Source organism: Zingiber officinale, chromosome 5B (genome assembly GCF_018446385.1).
Source record: "Zingiber officinale cultivar Zhangliang chromosome 5B, Zo_v1.1, whole genome shotgun sequence".
NCBI lineage: Eukaryota > Viridiplantae > Streptophyta > Magnoliopsida > Zingiberales > Zingiberaceae > Zingiber > Zingiber officinale.
Genome location: NC_055995.1, coordinates 130,648,306 through 130,667,603, shown reverse-complemented (window position 1 = coordinate 130,667,603; position 19,298 = coordinate 130,648,306). Strand labels below are relative to the sequence as shown.

General features: G+C 40.6%; 2 protein-coding genes across 2 annotated transcripts; both read left to right on the top strand.

Moving 5' to 3' along the window:
* The first annotated feature begins 16,202 nt into the window (after positions 1-16,202).
* On the top strand, positions 16,203-17,015 carry LOC121986019 (VQ motif-containing protein 22-like). Its single transcript, XM_042539778.1, has one exon. It carries the CDS (start codon positions 16,230-16,232, stop codon positions 16,761-16,763), a length of 534 nt encoding a protein of 177 aa, XP_042395712.1. The 5' UTR covers positions 16,203-16,229; the 3' UTR covers positions 16,764-17,015.
* A 124-nt stretch (positions 17,016-17,139) lies between these two features.
* LOC121986018 lies at positions 17,140-19,145 on the top strand. Its single transcript, XM_042539777.1, has 3 exons — positions 17,140-17,682; positions 18,479-18,665; positions 18,775-19,145. Exons 1-3 carry the CDS (start codon positions 17,204-17,206, stop codon positions 19,066-19,068), a joined length of 960 nt encoding a protein of 319 aa, XP_042395711.1. The 5' UTR covers positions 17,140-17,203; the 3' UTR covers positions 19,069-19,145.
* Positions 19,146-19,298: the final 153 nt, after the last annotated feature.

Genomic DNA, 19,298 nt, shown 5'->3' with positions numbered 1-19,298 from the left:
TACTTGGTTCGGAGCCTTCGAAAACTTTTACTCCAAGGCCCGCACTCGCTGAGTGCTTTCGTTGGGTAATCACTATAATCACGAATAATGAATACAAAGATTAAGTAGAGATTGCAATAAATAAAAATATACCGACAATACAAAGTAGAAGGAACAAGCTAATTTGTCGGAGTAGCTTTTCGGTATCCCGGAGGCCTTTTTGGAGCATCGTACGAGTACGAAAGTTGTAGAGAATATGGTTTTTAAGCTGTTGGTCAAACTCTCCTTTTATAACCTCATCCTCTTGGATGCTTAGACTGTGCTAACGTAGAGAACTCTCATCGAAACTTCATCCTCCCCGCCAAGCGCCTGGACCGCTGACGTGGGTCAGCCAATCGTCATGCTCCAACTCAGCTTGGAGATGAGCTTTGCCAATCTGAGCGTATGGAGAAACTCTGGGCGTCTAGACCGTCTGAGTGCCTACCCGTGCTCCCTTGAAGGCCCTGACCTAGGCGCCCGGAGCACCTCCGAGTGCTCGGACTGTCCATGCTCCTGGACAAGCTCCAAGCGCCTGGATGCCTGTTTTCTAGCAATCTTCATCCTGCATCACAGGTTAGTCCAGACAACAATAATATATAGAGTAAGGTAAATTTTGATAGTTTTTAGACTGCCCAATCCTGACTTTGAGTTTCGCTGAAACTTTAGGTCAGACCAACACCTACTATTCCCTTAACCGGGAACACGTCTTCATTGGATCTCTCCTCCAATTGAGGTACCAACACCTACTATTCCCTTAACCGGGAACACGTCTTCATTGGATCTCTCCTCCAATTGCTTACCTCCACTTACCAATCGCAAACTTCCTTGATGTCAAGTCCCTTGACCCACCCGGACTTCTTGTCAAATATCAACCAATATGAACTTCAGTCAATTGTCAACCCAACTGGACTTCCTTCTACTAGATCTCAACCAATCTGGACTTTTTTCTGCTAGATCTCAATCAATTTAGACTTCATACCAGTTATCAATATAGCTGGACTTCAGCCTGGTGTTTCAATCCTCTAAACTCATCAAGTCATGTACACTTAGTAAAAGGTTAAATAAACAACATATCTAACTTTAATTTATTTTTCATATATCAAAATTTGATTATTAGTATAACTTGCACCAACAAACTCTCCATTTTTGATGTATTGATAACCTGGATTAAAATTAGCAAAAAAAATACATACTTGCAAATGAGCATTTAAACATGTGATGCAAATTTGAGTAAAGTGAGTTAATTTTTCTAACCTAACCCATTATCCTCCCCCTTTGACATATATAAAATATAATGCAACGCATTAAATATTAGAACAGTTTAGATGTTTAAAAATAAAGCACATCAATCAAGTAGTTGTTCTATAAACTAATTTAAAACTAGTTTTTGAGGAACTCTTAAAAAATTTCCAATTTGAATTATTTATAAAAATTGACAACTTGACTTTCAAAATATTTTAAAAAAATTGTACCAAAAGTTGTAAATATTTCAACCAATTCTTTGATAAAATTTAGGAATTTTTTGAACAACTTAAATAAACTTTTAACAAAGTAAATAGATTTTGTAAACCAAGTTTTTCAAACAAGTTTTCAAATAATAATTTTTTAATTATAGTTTGAAATAAATTTTTAAGTACGGTTTCAAAGTAATATTTCAAAAATAAGTTTTTGAAAACAAATATTTTTTTAAATAGAAAATGCTATCTTTGGAAAGAAATGTTTTAGACAGATATTTTGCAAGGAAGATATTTTCTACAATACAAATTTTCTAAACAAAATTTTCCAACTAATATTTTCAAATAAATTTTCAAGTAAATCACTTGTCAAGTGAGGTTTTTAAGCAGGCAAACACATTTTTCAAAACGCTTTTGGTAACAGATTGTTCAAATCTAAAAACAAACAGAGTTTTTAAAACAGACAAATTTTTCAAATGAATTTTCAGTTAAATTTTCAAAAACATTTCAAAACAAAAGTTTTGAAAACAAACTTTTCAAACATAGTTTAGTAATTTAGTATTTCATAAAGATGATCATGTAATTAAAATTTTGTAAGTATTTTTAAAGCATTTTTCAAATAAGTAATTTTAAAACAATGAATTTCCAAAGGAAAAAGTTTTCAAATATTTTCAAAGTAATTTTTAAAAATATTTTTGAAAAAGTAATTTTAATCAGTATTCAAAATAGATATTTAAAAAGTAGAAGAGTAAGTTTTTGAAAGTCATTTCTGAAGTCATTTTATAAAACATTTTTTAAAAAATTTAGCAAAATCAATTTAGAAATATTTTAAAAATATTTTTCAATCAAAGTTCAACGAAGTGAAAAAGCATGTTACAAGGATTTATTAAATTTATTTAAAGCAAATTTTAATAAATTTATTTTTGGATTGATAATTTACTTGAAACTAAATTGCATTGTTTGTTATCAATATTGATTAACTATTATTGAAATTTTAATTGTATAAATTGAAGTTTAATTACATTTTAATTTAAGTTAAATTAAGGGTTTATTTTAAGTATGACTTGATTAATTACTTTTTAGAATTGATTTAATTGAATTTTAAGTTAATTGATTAGTAATTAGATTGATTAAGTTAGTTTAATGTTTTGAGTTTTTAAATTTTAGCTGAGTGTTTAAATTTTAATTAAGTTTTTAAGATAAAAAGTTTATAAAAGGTTTAAAAAGATTTTTTAAAAAAAAAATAATTTTAAAAATAAATTTTTTATTAATATTCGGTCAGTAAATTGGTATTAATCAAATTATGATAGAAAAGTAGGATTAATTAGTTATTATTGATTAATTACTGAATTTTAGATTGATTAAGTAGAATTAATTATAACTGAATTTATTTTAAATAAATTTAATTGAATTTAATTTAATTTTAATTTTAAGACTTATACTATGTTTAATTAAATTAAGTTGGATTAAAGTTTTAATTAGGTTAAATTAAGATATTAAAGTTAAATTAAATTTTCAATTTATGTTTAATTTTTTTAAATATTTTTTTAAAGAATAATAAAAAAAAATTTAAAAGGATTTTTAAAATGGTTTTTAAAAGTATTTTTAAAATAGAATGTAAACTATTTTTTATTTAAAAATATTTTCTAAATGATTTTTAGAAGAATTTTTAAAATAGTTTTTAAAAAAAATCATTTAAAAAGATGTTTAAAATAGTTTTTTTAAAAAAAAAATATTTTAACTTTACATTTGAGGCGGGTTCTTTGACTTATCTTTTAAGATATTGTTGTTTGATATGCATAGTAATATTTAACGAGTAGTAATATTTATGTTCATTTCTGCATTGGTATGTCATTATCTATTACCTGAGCATGTTGTATTTATTACCTACTTTTGCATTCATGTTCCTTCGATTATTTATGCCCTTAAGGTAATGTCATACCATGCCTTATTATGTTCAGGACATTGATTTATTTTACCATACATGACCTGTGTACCTAGGACATTCTATTTGATCCATATATCTCTTGGTACACATTATGTAGAGATGGATATGATCAAGATATTTCCATGCTTAGTGTCATGCATCATCTCGCATGATTGCATGTTGTGCGATTGTTGACTCCATTATTGTTGAGCACATCGCCAATTACATGGATCTGCACACACAACCACTCATGGGTTAGTGGTTTTTATCAGGCAGGGTGTGTTGCAGTAGGTTGCTCTGTCAAGGGCTCTGCTGGTCCACTCATGGGTAGTGTGACGCAACGTGGTAGCAGGACAGGGATCCCTCTTCTAGATTATCTCATGAAGATGAGAGCATTGAGCTCCCCCACTTATGATTTGGGGAAAGGATGATAGGTGTACTCCGACAGCATCCCGTCCATTTGGTCACTTAGGAGCAGTGATGGCAGAGTGCACGGTTGTCACAACCCTACCCACTCGGTCTCGCCATCGTGTGTGAGACGGCTGACTGCGTCAGGGGTGACCAGGACATGTTGCATCATATGCACTGTGTTGGCCGAGACATGATTTCTTTATTGTTGCTTAGGTTTAGTTTTTATTATTAAACTATGTGGGTGCTTGCTTATTTTATATATATATATATATATATATATATATATATATATATATGTTCCGGTTGTGTTGGCCGAGGTTTATGTGGCCCAGAGGGCTTGTAGGTATGTCTCAGATTGTCACCCGTACAGGGAAGATGCTACCAAAATTTCTTCTGGCAGGGACTTCCCCGGGGTGTGAATCTATAGTATCGAAAAGTATTAGAGGGGGAGTAAATATTAATTGTGGCTTTTTCACATTTTTTGTAAGAACTCGAAGAGAATAATGTAGAGTAATAAATACAATGGAATAAAATAAAACTTGACACGGGTTGGTAGTTCGGAGAATGTGATGACTCTTACTCCAAAGCTCACGATCGTCGATCACTTTCGTTGAGCAATTCACTGTAAGATTGAAGAATTACATTGAATATAGAATTTAACTTGTATAAAAATAAAATAATATGCCGACAACTTAATTAAGAAACTTGAGTGTAGTCATCAGAGAAGTGTTTCGACGTCGTAGAGCAATTTCTAAAGCAGCTCGCAAGTATGAATACCCTGATTCTGAGATTCTGGTTAAGTATGGCTAAAAGGTTAGATGGTACTATCCATATCATCAATGTGCATCTTCCTTTTCGGAAGCCCAAACTTAAAAAGTTAAGCGTGCTTGATTTGGAGAAATCTGAGGATGGGTGACCTCCTGGGAAGTTTTCCAGGGTACGTGTGAGTGAGGACAAAGCACGCTGAAAGGACCTCCGGTGGTGTTCCCGGTTCAGTCCGGGTGAGGCCCGCTACGGCTGGGGCGTTACAGATGGTATCAGAGCGACCTTGCGACCGTGAGTGTGCCTATGGCAGGAGCACCCAAGGCACCACCTAACGAGGGAGATTCTGGGATTTGTCTGTAGTGTGATTCGTAATTACACAACGAGGACGTTGTGGCTTTAAGTAGGGGTGATTGTAATACCCTGATTCTGAGATTCTGGTTAAGTATGACTTAAAAGGTTAGATGATACTATTCATATTACCAAGGTGCATCTTCCTTTTCGGAAGCCCAAACTTAAGAACTCCAAAGTTAAGCGTGCTTGACTTGGAGAAATCTGAGGATGGGTGACCTCCTGGGAAGTTTTCCAGGGTGCGTGTGAGTGAGGACAAAGCACGCTGAAAGGACCTCCGGTGGTCTGTGGAGCTAATCGTCAACCCGATGGGCAATTCTGGTGGTGTTCCCAGTTCGGTCCGGGTGGGCCCCGCCCCGGCTGGGGTGTTACAGGTTTTGCTTAGTTCGGAGAATGTGATGACTCTTACTCCAAAGCTCACGATCGTCGATCACTTTCTTTGAGCAATTCACTGTAAGATTGAAGAATTACATTGAATATAGAATTTAACTTGTATAAAAATAAAATAATATACCGACAACTTAATTAAGAAACTTGAGTGTAGTCATCAGAGCCCCCAGGGCGTAGCCCAGACGGTGGGCGCATGGTATCTCTGGCGTAATGGCCAGGGGTCGATTCTCAGGAACTGACGACCTGGGGTTTATCCCGCCATGCGCCTATGGCCTGTGTACCTGCATGAACCTCCCTCCATATCCGTGGGGCCGGCACTAGGGGGGCCGCTAAGGTAGCGGATCTACCTTTTTTGAGTGTAGTCATCAGAGAAGTGTTTCGACGTCGTAGAGCAATTTCCAAAGCAGCTCGCAAGTATGAAAGTCATATGAGTTGTTCCTCTTGTGGCGTTGGTCGAACTCTCTTTTTATAGCCCTATCTGGGCGCCTGAACCGATCCTAGGCGTCCTCACAAGGCTGACATGGCGTGACCGCAGCGAAACTCTAACCGGCGAACTTTATCCATCTCCGGGTGCCTAGACCTGTCCGAGCGACTAAACTGTGACGCATGCTGGTCAATTAGCGTGCGCCACCTCAACTCCAAACTTAAGAACTCCAAAGTTAAGCGTGCTTGACTTGGAGAAATCTGAGGATGGGTGACCTCCTGGGAAGTTTTCCAGGGTGCGTGTGAGTGAGGACAAAGCACGCTGAAAGGACCTCCGATGGTCTGTGGAGCTAATCGTCAACCCGATGGGCAATTCTGGTGGTGTTCCCAGTTCGGTCCGGGTGGGCCCCGCCCCGGCTGGGGTGTTACAGGTTTTGCTTAGTTCGGAGAATGTGATGACTCTTACTCCAAAGCTCACGATCGTCGATCACTTTCGTTGAGCAATTCACTGTAAGATTGAAGAATTACATTGAATATAGAATTTAACTTGTATAAAAATAAAATAATATACCGACAACTTAATTAAGAAACTTGAGTGTAGTCATCAGAGAAGTGTTTCGACGTCGTAGAGCAATTTCCAAAGCAGCTCGCAAGTATGAAAGTCATATGAGTTGTTCCTCTTGTGGCGTTGGTCGAACTCTCTTTTTATAGCCCTATTTGGGCGCCTGAACCGATCCTAGGCGTCCTCACAAGGCTGACATGGCGTGACCGCAGCGAAACTCTAACCGGCGAACTTTATCCATCTCCGGGTGCCTAGACCTGTCCGAGCGCCTAAACTGTGACGCATGCTGGTCAATTAGCGTGCGCCACCTCAACTCCTGCTAGTCGCCCGTTCTGTCCCTTCCCTGGTATATGGACCAACTCTGGGCGCTTAGACCATTGAGCACCTAGACTTTGTCTAGGTGCTTGGAGCTCCTTTTTCCAGCCACATGATTTCCTACATTACAAGGTTAGCACAACAAACAATAATATGGAAATAAAATATTTCACGATCTCTGGATTGTCCGATTTTAACTTTTGATTTCCGTGAAATCGTAGGTCGAACCGACGCCTACTGTTCCTTCTACGGGGAACACATCCTCACCTACTCCTCTCAGGAGAGTTTACCTGATGTCAAACCGGTGCTCCAGACCATTTGGATTTTTTGCTCAGTATCTGAGACTTCAAGACTTTCAGCTGGATGTCCGATCCCCGACCCATCCAGACTTCCACCTGGTGTCCGCGACCTCAGTACTTTCATCTACTATCTTTGAGCCATACGATTTTATGTCTGATGTCTTCGATCTACTAAGACTTCTACCCAATCCCTCGGACTAGGACTTCCTTGCATATCCACAACTAGACTTCCACTTGCCTATCTTGCCTAGACTCACTTAGAACTTTCCTGCACATTCAGTCAGACTTATTAAAACCACAATAATTGTTAACATTGAACCATTTGTCCTTATCAAAACTGGGGTTTAATCATCTGGTGCTTCCTCAACAATAATTTCTATCTTTGCCACGTAGATTCATCCACGCAATCAAGGTTTTTGTCTCCTCAATTGTCAACCTCAGAGTCACGTACTCAGCGTGTCATCTTCCTAGTTTTTAGACAGGATCAATCGACTTGCTAATCACCTCAGTCTCATCTCCAATATGAGATCAAGATTCCTTTTTAATTTCTTTTGGGTCAAATTCCTCCTCTAAATCATCTTCGAATTCGTTCAAGTCATCTTGACTGTCGAAGCTATCGTCTTCCATTGTGAAACCTAATCGTTCTTGTAACAAAGTTTGAATATACCCAAAAAAAAAAAAAATGATTTTTTTATCTTTTTCTTCGTGTTCTTCCCATCCCTTGATCTTTCATCTCAATTTCTTCATATTCAATATAATAATAATTTATGGGTCAACAAATTTTGAAACGTTAAGCTGATTATTGACTCGTCGATGATGGTGTTCTCCTCCTCTCATTTGATTCAGGCTCCTCCTCTCCCCTTCGGTCTAAGGGTCATGGTAGCATTCATCGTTTGATCGGCTAAATATGAGTGTCCTACTAATCAACACTCATCAGCGGGTGTCCGCATGACTGATGTGACCCCCCCTTCGATGGCCAAGTGCTGGAATGAAGAAAAGACGCTCACGCATGTGCACACTAGAGGGAAGAAGAGCAAGATCGTCGGTCTGCCACTGCATGCACAAGGAGCCGGGAGTTAGCCGACTAGTTGAACAGAGTAAGATCATACACTAGAGGCGATAACGACGAAGTCATACATTAGACATGATCATACCGTTGGCCAAATATCATCCTCAGTTTCGAGTGTCTCACAAGGGCAGTTCTAGGCAGCAGGGTACGTGGTTGTTGGCTTAGAAACTATTGGTATCACACCCAAAGACACGTACACTCACTAATGTGAAAAACGAATAGAGGAAGGAGGAAAATAACTGCTAGAATATTTTCTTACAGTGAGAAAAAAATGAATTAATTTACTACACATCTCTAAAACTCTTTAAATACACCACAAACTAACATCATTAACTCATGAAAATAGGAAAGACTAATTCCACTAATTTATCCCATTAAAATAGGAAATTTTATCACCACTAATGCAAGGAAAAAAAAATATGGTCACTACGTGTCATGTCCGGATTAATATACTCACATTACCCCTCCTAATCCTGACATGGCTCTAAATCACGGACGCCGAGTAGTTGTCGCATGGCAGCAAACTTCACTCCTGGCAATGCTTTAGTTAATACATCGGCTCGTTGTTCTCCGGTATTAACGAACTCAACCACAATCCGTCCCTTCTCAATACATTCTCTGATAAAATAGAACCTTGTATCTATATGCTTGCTGCGACCATGAAATACTGGATTCTTCATGAGAGCTATGGCAGATTTTTTGTCGACAAATAGAGTCACCGGCTTTGGCTCTACACCGGTTAATTCGTTGGCAAGGCTCCTTAACCACAAAGCATGTCAGGCTGCAGTTGTGGTTGCCATGAACTCTACCTCACAAGATGAAAGCACCACTGTCTTCTGCTTTTGTGAATTTCAGGACACCAAACTTTCATTAAAATAGAAAGTCATTCCACTTGTGTTTTTCCTCCCATCTAGATTGCTGGCTAGATCACTGTCCAAATAGCCGAAAATACTAATTTCCTCGGGTCCCTTCTTGTAAACAAGTCCAAAGTGAATTGTACCTTTCAAATACCTGAGAATCTGTTTGACCACCTTATGATGGATGATTATAGGCCTCTCCATGTATCTGTTCGTCATTCCAATATAATATGATATGTCAGGCAGTGTGTGTAGCAAATATCTCAAATGAACAATGATGTGCCTGTACTCCGTGGCGTCAATTACAGTCCCTTCCAAGTCTTTATGCAGTTATGTCTTGGGTTCCATCGGATGCTTTGTGGCATTACAATCTTCCATCTTGAATTGAGACAAGATCTTCTTGGCATAAGTTGATTGTCTAAGTAAAATTCGGTTCTTCTGTTGTTCTACTTCAATTCCTAAGTGGTAAGAGAGAAAACCCAAATTACTCATCTCAAATTCCGTCATCATTTGTTGTTTGAATTTGTTGATTTCTTCTATGATACTTCCTGTCACGATGAGATCGTCGACATACACTCCAACAAGTATACTTGCTTCTCCTTCACCTCTTGTATATACTGCATGTTCTTGAATACATTTTTTGAAACCAAGCTCTTCCAGACTCCTGTTCAATCGCATGTTCCAAGCTCATGGAGCTTGCCGCAGTCCATAGAGGGCTTTGGACAACCTGTACACCTTGTGTTTCTGATTTTGTACCTCAAACCCTTCCGGTTAAGTGACATATATTTCTTCTTTTAACTCTCCATTAAGAAATCCTGACTTCACATCTAGATGGTGTACCTCCCAACTTTGATTTGCTGCAAGCGCAAGAATGACTTGAACAGTGTCAAGTCTAGCGACAGGTGCAAACACCTCTTCAAAGTCGATGCCTTATTTTTGTACATAGCCTTTAGTCACTAATCTTGCTTTGTGCTTAACGACTTCCCCCGTTGAATCTTTTTTCAATTTGAACACCCACTTTAGGCTAATAGATTTGTGGCCTAATGGGAGCTCAGTTAGGGTCCAAGTCTTGTTCATCTCAATAGATCTCAGCTCTTCCTCCATTGCTTCGTACCAGTAAGCCTCGATTGCAGCCTCTTGGTAGCATGTCGGCTCTTCAGACATCACCATCATCACCTCATTCTCTTCTTCGTCAACATCAACCACTTCCTCTGTGTTGGCATAGATATCAACAATGGATCTAAAACGAACGGGCCCTTCATAAGACTCGGGTGTGTTTGTTACTAGAGGCGAGGTAACTGCATGGGCGTTCGATGGTGGTGTAGATGGACTTGACACTCTTGGCATGGGTACTACAGCTATTGCCGGTGGTGTGACATGTTCTGTCCCTGCCTCAACGTCTGCTGCAACAATCACCTCTTCGGTGTCAAATGAATCCACCACCATAAATTCCGATAAGTTTTCGTCCTTGTTAGCATCTGCATTTCATGTCCATTCACAATTTTCTTGAAGCATTACATCTCTACTTATTTGTAGCTTGTCATGCCTTGGATCAAATACACGATGAGCTTTGCAGTCTTCCTCGACACCCAAGTATACCATGGGTGAGCTTCTATCGTCAAGTTTCTTAAGATGAGGGGTTGTATTTTTCACATATACAACACAACCGAATACTCTCAAGTGGGTGAGATGTGGCTTTCTCCCTATCCAAGCTTCAAATGGGGTACATTCTCCCAGTGCCTTAGTTGTCCACCATCTTCAGCAGCAAGTCTCTGTCGAACTTCGCCGATTCACCAAAATCCTCTGTTTGGTTTCTTCTTCGCGCTGTGCTTAGCTTGTAAGACGCATAAAAGCTCTCCAACTCCTCTACCTTCGCCTGAAGTTCGTGGTTCAGCCACCGGCGCTCGTCTCTGCTGACCGATTGGAAGCGGAAGATCTCCATGGACGGCCGGACTTCGTGCTGCTCTGCGTGCACGTTTAGCATCATGGATTGGATTTCGATCGCGGGTGATGAAGGTTGGATGGGAGCTTTGGAAAGATCGAAAATTGACTCATTCCGTGGATTGCTATTCTATTTTAGGGGAATTTTTTGGTGGGTTGAGGTTGGCATCAACTACGCGCGCGGGTCGCACTCTGTCCCCAGCTTTCGAAGAGACGTTGGAAACAAGGAGGTCGTTATTGACCGTTGAGGTCGGGGGAACCGCTCCAACCGCGCCTTCAAGCGCGTGACGTGATGCTCGCGTCGTGTCCGGTGTCTTATGGCTCCGAAAATTAGTAATTTCTTTTTGGATTTTATTTTTTTATAAGTAAATGAGCGTGTTTATATATGCGTAAGTTAGAATATGCATTATAAATCCAAGTTACTTACATTTGATAAAGAATCATATCAAACAAAATGTTTAGGGACCGATATACATGTACTTGCATCAATCTCACTCCCTCAAATACAAACAATTATTTCTAGGCGGCAACACATAATGAATCATGGATGTAAAATATCAATATTCAGTCAAGTAGACGTAGTTCTTTTCTACTTATAAACCATTTGATATAAAATTTTGTCTATTTCAATTCAATTTAAGAATATATTTTATTTTAATTTAATTTATAATTTTTATTGTAAAGCTCAACGGCAACTGCACTGCGATGCGACTATCCGAAATGCAAGAACTACATTCAACGAGTACATGGAAATTATTTTCATAGCTATAGAAACTCGCCGTCCCGATCTGTCCGGAGTGTTCTGATCTTGTGCCCAGTCTTATTCTCCGTCAAGAATTTGAACTTCTTGAATGCTTAGAAAGCATCATTCTTTGCTGCCAATACAAACACCCACATCCATCTTGTGAAATCATCAACAATCAAAAGGAAATACTTGTTACCGGCGAGTGTACATGATGTGATTGGCCTGCAAATATCAGCATGGAGAAGTTCCAATGGCTTCTCCGCTCTAAAGTTTGCTTGGCACGGGAATGGTGACCTTGCATGCTTAGTGATAACTATCATTTTGTCATAACATTTTGATCCATATAGGCATACATTTTAATCTTCTCATATGTTAATGTCATGTTTACACCTTGTTTCATGAGTTAGAGTCATTTGTGGATTTAATTACAAATTATATCATATTTGTGGTATTTGATGCTAATATTTGGATATAATCTTTGTAGGCATCAAGGGATCATGGATCCGAGGTTGATCAAACCAGATTGAACTCAAATCCGAGCTTGAATGGGAAGATCAAGCTTTGAAGCCACATGAACCGTTCGTTCAAGATTAAGAGAGATCTGACAGATCCGTGAAGAATCTGATCCATCCAAGCAAAGGGGAAGTAGATCATAACCAGTGATCAAGATCTGAAGATTTGGATCAGATTTGGAGCAAGTTCGACCGTTGGATCGATCCGGAAGAATCATAGCCGTTTGTCACAGATCTGAGATCTGATTTAAATCACAAGAGAAGCTACAGTTCGTTGGTGAATTTTCTACAGTAGCTTCGCGTCAAGAACAGAGGAGCGCGATCCTTCTCCGGGATTCCGATCCACTCCACCGCCGGCGAGCTGCTGAGGTCAAGGGCGTTTCCCTTCCTCCGGTGATCTTCCATCTTCGAGCTGGCGATGCCATTTCAACAACCTGATCCAGATTTGACTGCATTTTATGCCGCGATTCTGAGAGGGAGAAGAAGAACGGAGAAGTGGAGCGATTTGGAGGTTTCAGCCGAATTTTCTTCCTCCTTCCAACCGGCGACCTTCTTCCTCGAAGCTCTGTTTAGTATTTGCTTCGGACTTCTCTGATTTCTGCATCGATTTCTAATCCTAGCTGCATTTCATCTAATTCGATTGGTTATTCACCACTTGTGTGCTGTGGACATCTTCGTCCAATCCAATGAGTATTTGGGAATGCCCTAGCTCACTTCGGTTCAATACTTTTCTCTTTAATTTCTGCATTTCTGTTTTCCAATTTCCAGCTTCGTTTATTGTCTCTTGGCTGTTTAGTTTCATAGATCTGAATTGGTAAGGTTACACGAAGTTTAGATCTGTTTCTTGTTGTCTTCGATGCATCTGAATGTTTGTTAACTCTTTGAGTGGAGATATGATTTGTTCTTGAGTTCATTGTTTAGTTCATAAATGCAAGAATCTGAATTGTTTACTTTGTTCTTGTCTTGTTCTTATTTTGCTCTTGTTTAGTTTCTAATTTGTTTGGATCTGTTAATGATGAAATTCACAGCATAGTGTGACAATATGTTGTGGGTTCATGATTAATAGATAGATAGATAGGATTTCTTCCATTGCGTTAGATTTAGTTTCATACTTGTCTTGCTATTTCATTCCTTAATCCAAGAAGTCAATAAAACCCAAAACCCCAAGAGAAATAACAATTCAATCCTAAAATATTAAGCATTGGCTACATTCATTGGGAGACGACCCGAGTTATCTCTATGCTACATTAGTGTAGAATGGATTCGGTTACTTAATTCTTTTGATACCCATTTCACGACAAAATTAGGGTTTATCACTTAGCGATCACACACACCTCGCAAAGCTTGTTCGGCTGGAGGTTGGAGCAATAGTGGCACATCAATCGCTAATTTCTTCTCACCCAACAGCTTCAAGTCATGAAAATTGACATATCCGAGCCTTGCATATTATAACCAGGTTGGGTTTTCTAGTTTTGCTAGGATTCAGACTTGCCTGAATATCTTCAAGGTTATCTTGTACAAGCGATTCTGTGTTCGCTTTACCAGCATCAAGAGCTTCCCGCTCTTATCAATCACCTTCATGGTATCTCCTTTCATATGCACCTCATTCCCAGCTTCTATCAATTGACCAAGACTTACGATATTACTACAAAGTTTCAGAATGTAGTATACCTCGTGGAGAGCCTTCTGATCGCCGTTCTTGCATTCGAACACAACTGTACCCTTGCCGATGATCTCAATGGTTGATCCATCACCAAACCTCACCCTCCCGATGATGGTTTCATCTAGTTCTTGAAACTTCTCGCGATGGCCAGTCATGTGGTTGCTGGCACCGTTGTCAAGGTACCAGACGTCTTTATCTCTTTTCTTAACGTCGCGGTACATCTCTAGCAACAACCTATCTTCACTGAGCAGAATGGTATCCTGCCGCTCACGCCTAGTGTGAGACTTCTCGTGGGACACGGTCATCATCAGTGTTAGCTCTTCATCGATGGCGCAAGTGAGGTGAGCCTCATCATCATGACGCTTGTTGTAGCATTCAGACGCATAATGCCCCATTTTCTTACAATTGAAACACTTTATATGACTCTTATCATGAGTGTCTCTGCCGTTGCTGCTAGTGCCTCTTGCACTGTCTTGGCGTGGTGTACCACGACCACGACCGCGCCCTCGCCCATGCCCATGCCCATGCCCACACCATTTTCCATGACCAGGGATCCTGGACCCACGCCCCTTGCCTCCTGACGAAATGTCCTCGTTGCTCTCTTTCTGTCGCATTTGCCATGTGGCATGAGTAAGTAGGAGCTCACCTTCAGTGTTGTTGGTATTATCGCATAATCGTAATGCTCATTCCTCGTACGCCTTCAATCGTCCTATAGTCTCCTCAAATAGTATTGTCTCAAGGTCGTGGAACTGCTCAATGCCAATAACAATAGGAAAGAATTTATCATAGACAGAATTGAGCAACTTCTTTACCAAAGAGCAGTCTTCAAGCGTGACACCAAGAGTGGAGAACTTGCTGCTCATGGTGCTGATTTTGCTAGAAAACTCATCAATCGTCTCGATCTCTTTCATCCGGAGGGCGTCGAACTCGCTCTTCAACGTTTGTAACCGTGTCTTCTTCACCCGATCACTACCGATACCTCATCTTGAGGTTGTCCCAGACTTCCTTTGTCGTCTTTTTTTTTTTACGATCTGGAGAAGGATGTCTTCGGGGACACACTGCAAGATGTATGCACACACATTTTTGTCCTTCTTTGCATCCAGCTAGGCTCCTTCCGCTGGCTCCACCACCTTCCAAATTCCCTGGGCATCAAGAATCGCTTCTGTCTTGATTGCCCACACAGTATAATTGTGAGGACTTAGTATTGGATAGGAAAATGACACTCCGTCGTTCTCCTTCATAGCATCTTGTGGGACACCCGACATTATTGTGGAGTCGTGGATTCTTGGGTGTTCAATACTAACTTAGGAGTTCTATACTAATCTCGCTCTGATACCAGATGTTGGCTTAGAAACTGTTGGTTTCACACCCAAAGACACATACACTCACTAATGCGAAAAACGAATAGAATGAGAAGGAAAATAACTGCTAGAATACTTTCTTACAGTAAGAAAAAAATGAATTAATTTACTATACGTCTCTAGGACTTTTTAAATACACCACAAACTAACACCACTAACTCATGAAAATAGGAAAGACTAATTCAACTAACTTATCCCATAAAAATAGAAAATCTTATCACCACTAATGCAAGGAAAAATAACGTAGTCACTACATGTCATGTCCGAATTAATATGCTCATAGTCCTTTTGGGACGGTCTAGTAGTTAGTACATGAGGTGTTGTCACCATGAGGTATGAGATTCGAATCTTAGCAAAGCCGAGATAAATATCTTCCTTATGTGCTAGTCACTATTCCAAAGGCTTGTATCCGTTCATGATTTATCTCTTTCGTGTTGACTCTGAAACGGATTGACAGAGACATTAAGGGTGAACATATTCGTTTGTAGAAGGTGATCTATTCGGCCAAGATTCCCTTTGTGAAGTAGTTGTTCGGTCCAAACCGGGTCCGGAGATAAATGGATCGAGCCGGGCACGCGGGAGGAGTTTTGACCGCGGGGTGGTAGTAGAGGAGGAGACCAGACCAGATACAGCAGTCGATTTAAAACTGTGTGGTCAGATTTCGACCAGACCAGACCGGACCGGAAGAATGGAACGGGTATTATGGCACACGTACGACGATTAATAAATGGTTCCCCATTGTCTTTCTCAATCGTGGCATAAGGATTCGAGTTGGCCAACCTCTTGGACCGATAGCGTTTGGTGTGTGACCGCTGTACGACGTGTTGCATTTTGATAGTAATTCGAACAGATATGGATGGGTAATTATTCCAAGACCGGTCCAATTCCAGAAACATCACGTCGCGAAGGAGACGGCACCCAAATCCCCGGCCTGTTTCACATGTTACGCCGCTGCCGGTGCTCATCAACCACGACGCTTCCTCGAACGCTCATCCTCGATCCATCCAGAAGGTCAAAACAACTTCCCACGTGGCATTGTTTCACCCGTCGAGCCAATCGAATCGACGGCAGTCGTAGTGTCTGGGTCAGCCTTCGCCAGTTCCTCCTCCTGGTGTAAATATAATAAAATGCCACGCCCTCTCCTTCCTCCTCTCTCACGCAATCTAGCGATGGACGCAGCGAGCGAGGCGTCCTCGAGCCCCGCCCAGTGGGTCCCGTTCGGCGGGGGCAACGAGGCCCTGCCTCCTTCGTTCGACGCGGCGACGGAGTCCACGGCGGTGGCGGTCGCGTCGTCGGGCGGGAAGGTGGCGCGCCCGGCGAGGCGGCGGACGAGGGTGTCGAGGAAGGCGCCGGTGACGCTGCTCAACACCGACACCGCCAACTTCCGCGCGATGGTGCAGCAGTTCACCGGCTTCCCGTCCGGCCAGCAGTACGGGCCCAGCGCCCACGACGCGCCGCCGGCCGCCGTGATGCCTCCTCCGACTCTGCACTTCCCGCAGCCGCAGCTGTTCCTGGAGCAGCCGCAGCTCCAGTTCCCGCGTTTCCATCATCATCAGCAGCAGCAATTTCCGAAGGCGAACGAAGCATTTTTCCAGCCCAATAATTCCGACCCAACAACTAGTTCGGAGATGGCCGAGTTGTTCTTGTTCGGACCAGGACCGGCCCAGCCCAATATCGACAGCGGCAACTTCCGGTGGCATTAAGGTGAATCGAAAATCGTTAATGGGGGATGGGCATTTTTCATTTTACATCTTTAATTATGATTATCGAGTTAGATATTGTCGTCTAACCCCAAGTACGAGAGAAATCGATGAGGGGAGTTGGAAGCTCATCGCATATTGTAGATACGCATGCATTAATTACTCAGTAAAGACTCTCTTATAAAAATAAGAAAGGATATATATGTATCATGTTTGTTCTGTTCGTGGGAGAAATATGGAAGCTTAATTTTATCAGGAAGATATGTCTAAGTTTGGGTACACGTGGTTGACCACCGACTGCATCGCACTGAGCGGCAGCTTACCATTTGACTAGAAATAGTTTGTGTTAATGCTTATTGTCACGGCTATCCTAATCCAGCGCACGAAAGAGGTTCAAAGAAACGCTCGGAAAATGCTAATGGAAAAAGGAGCTATATATATATATGAGAAATGATATGCTCAGCGAATGCAAAGCACGAAACGCTCAGCGAATGAGTCAGCACTGCTTACGTGGAGAAAAAAAAACAATAAACAAGAAACAGAGTCAAACAGCCAGCACTAAATCGCACGGACTCAAACAGCAAGCCCTAAATCTAATCGCTGCCTCCCTCCTCCTCCACTGTCGCCGCTCCCATCGCTGCCTCCCTCCTCCTCCACTGTCGCCGCTCCCGTGTCTTCTCCTTTCTCCTCCACCTGCAACGCGACGCGGCTCGGCTTCGCCCCACGGCCGCGGGAATCGCTGCCTCTCCCTTCTCCTCCACTGTCGCTTCTCCTTTCTCCTCCACCTGCGACGCGACGCGGCTCGGCTTCGCCCCACGCCCGCAGGAATCGCTGCCTCTCCCTTCTCCTCCACTACAGCTCCTCCACGCCCTAACGCCACACTAACTTGGTCGATGTGGAGAGGATCTCGTTCGGAGGGAAGGTAAGGGTTATTTTCTTCCTTATAGTTCCTTCGGAGGGAAGCTAAGGTACGCTGCGTTATTCATTTGCTATATTGCTGTCGGAGTTACTAATTTTTCGCAGTTCTTTTAAGGCTACTATAGTTCTTCCCTGACCTTTAACAATGTTGCTCGACAATTTATCCAATGAATTGAGTTTGCCTTTGTCTTGCTGGAAGACTATCTCGGTCATTTGCATGAGTCAATTCAAGTTTTTGTGATGATGATATTCCTAGAAAAATTGACAGATATCCAATGTCTGTATTTCGGATATCCAATGTCTGTATTTCGATCATTGTCTTAGTTCAAATTATAGACTTTTTCATTCAGAATGTTGGAGTAAGCCTATCTTACCTGAATATTGTCGAGCATGGACTGACCAAGATTTCGCAAACTGTCTATTATTTTTTTATCTCTGGCTTCGGGTCTCTTAGTTGCCCCACATTATGTACTAGTTTCATCACAAGTCAACATGTCAAAGCTATCCTTTTCGATATGCTTAGGATTGGAAGAGTGCTGGCATTTCTTCTTATATTGTTGTAATTTTTTCCTATTACATGTTTTGGTCATGATTGATGAGTTGTTCTTCTATAGGATTATTTCTTTCTTTTATACTAGGCACTTGTATCAAAGGAAACTGTGGTCCTATTTCTTTGCATGTGAACACAACACTGGAGTTTGGTTTAGAAACTCAGAGATGCATGTGAATTATTTGTGAGAAATGATTAGAATATGTATCTTGTTAACTAAGGATAACTATTGATATGAAAAAAATTGTAGGACAAAGGAACAAATATCCATGGAAGCCAGCTCTTCATCAGCAACATCTTTGACTCGAAGATGCATGAATGATGAACAAGGTGAAACTCCCAATATATCATGTTATTGTGGGTTAAGAGCTACCCTCTGGACGTCATGGAAGGAAACTAATCCAGGAAGGCGCTTTTTTTCATGTCCAAGATTTAGAGTAAGTTTTATTTATATATAATTGTTTCAAAATCAACTTTATTTATATATTGAGATCTCTTATATGTTATTTAACTATTGGGTTTTCATTGAGTTTATTCGATATGCAGGATAGGGGATGCGGCTTCTTCTTATGGCATGACCCAGAATTGTCAGAGAGAACTAAGGCAATTATTAATCATTTGAAGATGGATAACAAAAAATTACAAATGGAGATTAGTGAATTGAAGAAAAATAATAGTTTCAAGGGTGCAATTGATTGCAATGATCTCCTGGAGGATGTGAACAACTCTGTTACTATAAAGTTGAGTGATGAAATATGTTCACTGAATAGGAAGTTTAGAGTTGCTATCGTTGTAGTTGTCTTTACTTGGATTGTGATGATTTTGAGATGGTTGATGTAATTTATTATAAGCAAATAACTTTAGATGTAATGAAGGATGTTTCTAAGCTTTTAATGTACCTTATCAGTGTTTTTATAATTTAATGTACCTTCTTAGTTTTGTTACAATGGTTTCTTTACAAGCTGCAAAAAAAAAGTGTTGCACATTAAGCATACCCTTGATTCTGCAGTGTTATGGGTTTGTGCGTTTGGTGGTTATTGACATAGTGTCTGTATCGGGAAATTCTTTCG

Excerpts from the sequence above, each read along its gene's own strand:
- LOC121986018 (XM_042539777.1), top strand. The coding sequence starts at position 17,204 with ATGAGAAATGATATGCTCAGCGAATGCAAAGCACGAAACGCTCAGCGA. Across the intron at positions 17,683-18,478 it reads GGATCTCGTTCGGAGGGAAG|GACAAAGGAACAAATATCCA; the intron begins GTAAGGGTTATT and ends AAAAAATTGTAG. Across the intron at positions 18,666-18,774 it reads TTTCATGTCCAAGATTTAGA|GATAGGGGATGCGGCTTCTT; the intron begins GTAAGTTTTATT and ends TTCGATATGCAG.
- LOC121986019 (XM_042539778.1), top strand. The coding sequence starts at position 16,230 with ATGGACGCAGCGAGCGAGGCGTCCTCGAGCCCCGCCCAGTGGGTCCCG.